Genomic DNA, 7568 nt, shown 5'->3' on the forward strand with positions numbered 1-7568 from the left:
CAGGGCCCAACTGCCCCAGAACACACATGTCCCTCCACAAAGAGTAGCACTCACCACAATGACAAGTGAGATGCAAGAGGGAAAAAGTTATGGTTCTTGTAGACTGTCCTGTAGCTGCTTTCTGGTCTCTGAACTTCAGCAGGTATATGGTTAATGCCCCCTGCACACTGCTAGGCATTTGTAGCTAGATTGGAGCTGTGAGGTCTTGGGAGGGTGCATCATGCTGGGGGTAAGTGAAGAGACAAAACACTTCCTGCGGTTTCTAAAATCATGTTTATTACTCTGATCAAAAGCTGCCCATATAATACAATAGTATTCAATTTTTACTTCTGCATGGCTATACAGTATGAATGACTAGCTAACAATCCCAGGCATTTTTATAAATGTTGCTCTTCAAAATGGTACTACTGTTTTAAGAGGAAAAGTTCTCACTGACAAAGAAACTACATTAAAGAAAACTAAATCAAAAACAATTTACTGCTACAGATTACAGAGCAGCTCCTGTGAACAGTTCCCCATCTCCTGTAGTAAGGGGGATCAGGGGTTAAAAAGACCTTAGAAAAATCAAACAGCACCTGCAACACACTCTTATATAAAGGCCAAGTTTGTAAGTGGTTCATCTCATCCATGCTGCTCAAATGTGAGAGAATTAAATAAGGCGAAAATCTGGTGAATCTTCTCACTTCTTCCTCTTCTTTGTGGAATATAACTTTTCTTCAAGTGGGACTGGGACAATTCCTTCACATTCTTTTACGTCCTGGGTCAGCGGGTGCTTTACAATATTTGGTCTAATCACATCAACATCTCGAGACAAGTGCTCCATCATACTTTCAACAGTTGTTGTTGGTGCATAAAAATCCACCAAGAAATACCTGCAATAAAATACAAATTTGTGAATGCCTGCATTCCAAAACTTAACAATTCTACTATTTTAGTTAATGTTTCCATTTTACTCTTCACAGATAAACTACACACAAACAAACCCTTATCAAAAAGAAAATATTCCCGGGCTCAGTGGCTCAGCCTGTAACCCTGCACTTTGGGAGGCTGAGGTGAGTGGATTGCCTGAGCCCACGGGTTCGAGACCCGCCTGGGCAACTTGGCGAGACCTCATCTCTACAATAAATTAAAAATTAGCTGGACGTGGTAGTGCACGCCTGTAGTTCCAGCTACTTGGAAGGCTGAGGCGGAAGGATCATCGGAGCCCAGCAGGTCAAGGCTGCAGTGGCCGAGGAGCGGCCACTGCACTCCAGTCTGGGCGATAGAGTGAGACTCCAACTCAAAAAAAATAAATAGAAGAAAAAAAAATAAAGAAAATACCAGCTGACCAGCTAAACAGAAGTGCAGTAGTAAGTTCAATCTCCCATTTCCTATGGTCTTTCCCATTATACTCTTATGAAAATATGAGCCCAAACAAAGATTATGGCAGCAAAAAAGCACTGTGAAATTACATAGTGGGAAACACTGTATGGGGAGAATATAGTTGGTAAGAACAAAATTTTCTACCCATCGACAAGACCCAATTTTCTAAACTGTTAGTTGATGCTTTTTTGTGAAAAACTCTAGTCTTCTAATTTTCCAAAGGATTTTACACATTTTACCAAGGGCAACCACATTCTGGGCCATAAAACTAGTCTCAATAAATCTAAAAAGATTCAAGTCATACAGAAAGACCTTAATACACAGACAGTCAGTTCCATAAGCCCCATTTCACAAACAAGGAAAGAGATTAAGAAAGGAATGGGACTTGTCTACGACTACCCTGTAGGTTCAATACTGACAAGGAACAAAAAGAAAACGACTTGAATCTTGGGTAAAAAGGATTTAACATTCATAGACTCAGACCAGACTAATGTCCATGGGCATCTCATACAGTTCACTGCTCTTAAAGATCAAAAACTTCATCAGCTGTCTGTTAGATGACAATACAAAGAAAGATGCATCCTTCTTCTCTACCCACCTCTCCTCTTAGATCTAAAAATTTTAGCCTCCCTTGATTTGGACCATCATGTGGTAAAGGACAGTTTTCAGCATAGTATTTCAAAATTCTGCAATGTTCTAGCTGGGTAAGAACTTTTCAGCATCACTTGCTTTGGTTTCTAGCCACACCATTCTCAGAACTCCCAAGCACAATCTCATCCTACACTGTTGCACTCTTTGTTCTTTTTGCCAGAAATGTTCTTTGTCCAAGTTCCAAACAGCTCATTCCTCATTTCTATAGTCTCTGTTCAAATGTCACCTTCTCAGAGAGGCTGTGACCACTTCTCCTAAAGTAGCACCCTCCTTGACACTCCCACCAAGCCACATCTCTCTCCCTCAGTGCTTTATTCTGTTCCCCACAGCACTTTATCACAACTGGCCCCGTATGTATTTGTTTACTGTCTTTCACTCCACTAAAACCCAACTGCCATTGGAAGGACTCTGTTGTTATCTCTAGCACCCTGAACAAAGACTAACATGGAGCAATGTCCAGTAAATCTTTGAAAGTGGTGGTGTTAGCATCAAATATGGATTCTTATACAAAGCAGGAAAGACCAAACTGAAAAGGAACAAATTCAGCAAGGAAGAAACCTGTGAGAAAAGGTATCTTGTGAAACTCCAGACAGAGAACAAAGAGAATTCACAACTTGTAAGAAAATTTTCTGAGGCCATTTCTTCTCAAAAAGGCTTGTGGAAAAAGCATTTAAGTAAATAAACAATTGAAATGAAAGAACAGAAAAACATATACCAAGCAAAAACACCAATCATAAAGACTGCTCAAGTGGCGACTGTAATATCAGAAAAAGTAGATTTCAGAACAAAGAAAATTACTAGGGATAAATGGAGATAACACATAATGATGAGTTCACCAAGAAGACACAACAATCGCAAATGTCTATGCGCCAGGTAAGAGAGTTTCAACATACAAGTAAGAGCAGAACAGACAATTATTAATCACTGGAACTAACATTAATCACTGGAACTAACTGACATTTCTAGAACTCTTTACCCAAAACAATAAATAGCAGGATATTCTTCGTTAGTCGCACACGGAACATTTACCAAGGGCAACCACATTCTGGGCCATAAAACTAGTCTCAATAAATCTAAAAAGATTCAAGTCATACAGAAAGACCTTTGAAAAATCCCTAAATACTTATAAACTAAACACCCATGTAAATGACCAATGGAAAAACGTGTTGAAGAATAAGTCAAAAGGTAAACTAAGAAGTATTCTGAACTAAATGAAAATGAAAACCCATCAAAACTGTGGGATTGCTACTAAAGCAGTACTTGTCAGGAAATTTAAATGCACTAAATACCTAGGTAAGAAAAGAAAGGCCTCAAACCAATGACCTCAGCTTCTACCTTAAGAAACTGGGAAAGAAGCAAATTAAATCCAGTAAAATGAAAGAAGGGAGGAAGGAAAAAGCAGGTTAAAAAAAAGAGAACATCAATGAAAGCAAACAACAGTTCATTGAAAAGATCAGTAAAATTGACATGCCTCTAGCCAGACTAATCAGTAAAAAGAGACAGATACAAATTACCAGCATCCAGAATGAGAAAGGTGAAATTACTATAGATTTTAAAAATATCAAAAGTATAGTAGGAAATATTATAAACAAATTTTGTAACACATTTGACAACTCAAATGAAATGGTCAAATTCCTTGAAAAACGCAAACTACCAAAGCTCACTCAAGAAGATATAGATAACGTGAGCAGTCCTATATCTAGTCAAGAAATTAAATGTGTCGCTAAAAACCCTCCCTTGGCGAGACCTCATCTCTACAATAAATCAAAAAAAATATTAGCCGGGCATGGTAGCGCGTGCCTATAGTTCCAGCTACTTGGAAGGCTGAGGTGGAAGGATAGCCAGAGCCCAGCAGCTCGAGGCTGCGGTGGCTGGGAGCGGCCACTGCACTCCAGTCTGGGCGACAGAGTGAGACTCCAACTCAAAAAAAAAAAGAAAAGAAAGAAAAACCTATAGCTAACATTTTACCAAATGGTAAAAGTCGGAGTGCTTTCCCCCTAAGTCTGCAAACAATCAACAATCCACTATCACCATTCTGTTCAACACAGCACTGTAGGTTCCTGTCAGTTGAAATACAGCAAGAAAAAATAAATAAAAGGTATCCAGACTGATATGGAAGAAGTAAAACTGTCTTTATTTGCAAATGAGATGATTTTATTTAGAGAAAATATGAAGAAATCTATAAAAAAGATACTAGAATAGTTAAGTTTACCAAGGTTGCAAGACACAAAAATCCATATACAATTTTATTGCTAGCAACAAATAATCAGACCTTGAAATTAGGGATAACTCTGACAACAGGTGTGCAAGACATGTGCACTAAAAGTTACAAAACACTGCTGAAAGATATTAAGGAAAACGTATAGGATATATCTTGTTTATGGGTAGAAAGACTCAAAATTTGAATGGCAACACTCTCCAAACTGATTCAACAGAATCTCAACCAAAATAGCAAATGGATTCTAAAGGTTATATGGAAATACAACAAACTTGCCAAAACAACTCTAATAAAGAATGTAAGTTAAAGAACTAACACCACCCAATTTCAAGACTTACTATACAGCAATAAAGACTGTAAAGATACACAGAGAGATCAAAAGAATAGACAGTCTAAAAATAGAGGTTATAAAATAAAATGGTGTGAGAATAATCTAATATCCTTACACAAAGAAGTGAACTTTACTCCATGCTTGCATCATATCAAAAAACTAACTCAAAATGGAACACATTAAATGTAAAACATAAAGCTATACAAACTTCCAGAAGAAAACAGAAAAAAGTCTTTGTGATCTTGGGTTAAGTAAAGAGTTCTTGGACATAACACTACAAGAAAAATTCATAATAGAAAAATGTGATAAACATCACCAAAATTAAAAACTGCTCTGTGAATAAAAAGACAGGCCTCAAACTAAGATTTGCTGATTATATGTCTGATAAAGGACTTGTATCTAGAATACAAAGAGCTCTAAAAACAATTTAAAAACAAAACAATTTAAAAACATAAGGCATAAGATTTGGACATTTCACCAAATATATACAATGGCAAAGAAGCACGTGAAAAGATGCTTAAAACCATCAGTCATTAGAGAAAATTTTTTAAAATTAAATTAAAACCAAAATGAGACTCCAAATAGAAGGGCTAAAATTAAAAAGACTGACCATACCAAGTGTTAGCAGGGATATAAACTGGCACTCTGAGGTACTGCTAGTGGGAGTTCAAATGATACAACCATTTTGAAAAAGTTTGGCATTTTCTTAAAGAAACATACAACTGCCATTATGATCAAGCTATTCCACTCCTGTGTATTTACCCAAGAAAAATTAAAAGCATGTGTCCACACAGAAATGTGTACACAGATGTTCACAGCAACTTTACCTGTAATAACTCCAAACCAGAAATAACATAAATATCAATGTGTGAAGTGAAAAACATACAATGTCATCATACTACTCATCAATAAAAAGAGTAAACTACTGATATACACTATTGATGAATAAAAAAATAACTAAGTCAAGTGAAAGAAACTAGAGTTAAGAGTACACGCTATCTGATTCTATCTATGGAAGATTCTAAAAAATACAGATGTTTCTCAACTTACAATGCACGTCCCGAAAAACAATATCATTAAGTCAAAAACGCATTTAATTCAACTAACCTAACAATACTTAGCCAAGCCTTACAAGCTCAGAACACTTACATTAGCCTACAGTTGGACAAATTCATTTAACACAATGCCTATTTTATAATAAAGCGTTGAATATCCCATGTAATGTTATTAAATACTCTACTGCAAGTAAAAAATAGAATGGCTGTGTGGGTACTCAAGCATGGTTTCTACTGAACATGTATTGCTTTTGCACCATTATAAAGTCAAAAAATTGTACGTCAAAATAAATCTATAGTGAAAGAAAGTGGTTGCGTGAGACGGAAAACAAGTGGAGGAAGGGATTACAAGGGCAGAAGGAAGTTTTGGGGACGATGAATATGTGTATTACCTTGGCTGTGGTGATTTCATGATTGCATACATATGCTATACCTTATTAAGCTGTACACTTTAAAGATGTGTGGTTTATTATATGTCAATTATACCTCCATAAAGCTGTTAATTTTAAATGGTATTTAAAAAACTGAATAGGCTTGACTTAGTGAATGACCTCATGTGGGGTAGGCATGATAAGGGAGCAACTATGACTGAGGAAGACTCCCAGGGTTCTGCGAAAAACGAAATAAAAATGGTGTTGGTTATCTTTAGTTTACCTTTAGCTCATTTTTTTTTTAATGGTGTAACTCTTCTACTATCTCACAAACTCCTTGAAGCAATGACTTGTGCATTTGCTCACTGATGAGATTACCACTTGGGCTTGTTCTGAAAATTACATACTATCCTGGCCAAACTTTCCCAGATTTAATTCCACTTGCTTATTTCTACTCCATATAGCAGGTAACAGGGTTGTAACCACCCAAATTATTAATTGCACATTTGTTCAACATTTAATTATTGATTACTTACTTTGAGCAAAGCTCTGGAATAGAACCTAAAAAATAAGTGGGATCCACCTCAAATTACCTCCTCCTTGCCAACCCACAGGCTTTTTATCCACCCTTGTCCCCCAGTAATTTCATTTTGGCCACCTGGTGGCCAGAGCAGGTGATGCTCACCAAATAGCTCCAGCATTTCTTTCTTCCCATTTATGCATTTGTTCTTTCACTCTGTAGTCATCAAAACATCCTTCCAAACTACCATGGATAAGTTTTGACCGCACCCTCTGTCTGCCAATACTCCCACCATACTCAAATCTACAGCAGATAGTTTTTCTTTAAATACACATGCATTCTGAGCTACTGGTTCTTTGCCTTTTGTCTAGTTTTCCTAGGAGAGTCTTCCTCTCTTCATTCCACTAAAAGCCCTGTGTTACAATAGCATGTTGCTGAAATGCTATCTATTATCACAGACTAATATGGAGGGAAAAGCTTAACAAGGGCCTGACATGCTCTAGGCATCCAATGAGCCAGCCATCACCACTGCCTGCCCTAAAATGCTCCAAGTCACTCCCTCCAAAAAAGTCCACAGGCATGCCCTGCTCTCCTGAGTTTAAGCCCGCCTTCCTCACAGTCAAGTATTCAACTTATTCAAATACCATCTCTAGGGTAGCTGGTTTTACATGCAATATTGTTCATGGCAAGCTCTGCTTTCTTCCATTTTCCATTCAACTGTAACACAGGGTTAAGAGGCATTTTTGTGGGATAGCCTAAGAGCCTAAACATGTTCTAAGCCGGGTGCAGTGGCTCATGCCTGTAATCCAAACACTTTGGAAGGCAGATGCGAGAGGACTGCCTGAGCCCAGGGGTTCAAGACCAGCCTGGGCTTGGCAAGGCCTTGTCTACAAAAAAATCAAAAAATTAGCTGGGTGTGGTGGCGTGCGCCTGTGGTTCCAGTTACTTGGAAGGCTGAGGCAGAAGGCCTGTCTGAGCACAGCAGGTCAAGGCTGCAGTGGCCGTGAGCATGCCTCTGCACTCCAGCCTGGGCGACAGAGTGAGACTCCAACTCAAAAAA

The 7568-nt window shown here is 38.0% G+C and overlaps 2 protein-coding genes across 2 annotated transcripts in view; both read right to left on the minus strand.

Annotated features, from left to right (window-relative positions):
- Positions 1–254: 254 nt before the first annotated feature.
- MRPS6 (mitochondrial ribosomal protein S6) overlaps positions 255–7568 on the minus strand; it is a 37176-nt gene continuing 29862 nt past the window's right edge. The window contains exon 4 of the mRNA XM_021706659.1: positions 255–872. Coding sequence (XP_021562334.1) covers positions 680–872 — 193 coding nt within the window. The 3' untranslated portion in view covers positions 255–679. The remainder of the gene's footprint in view (positions 873–7568) is intronic.
- The window catches only part of SLC5A3 (solute carrier family 5 member 3), a 45083-nt gene continuing 38333 nt past the window's right edge, over positions 819–7568 (minus strand). Inside the window, exon 2 of the mRNA XM_008073406.2 lies at positions 819–872. The gene's annotated coding sequence lies outside the window, so the exon portion shown is untranslated. The remainder of the gene's footprint in view (positions 873–7568) is intronic.

The sequence above is a fragment of the Carlito syrichta genome, unplaced genomic scaffold (genome assembly GCF_000164805.1).
Source record: "Carlito syrichta isolate Samal-C Ts95f unplaced genomic scaffold, Tarsius_syrichta-2.0.1 Scaffold315835, whole genome shotgun sequence".
Classification (NCBI taxonomy): domain Eukaryota; kingdom Metazoa; phylum Chordata; class Mammalia; order Primates; family Tarsiidae; genus Carlito; species Carlito syrichta.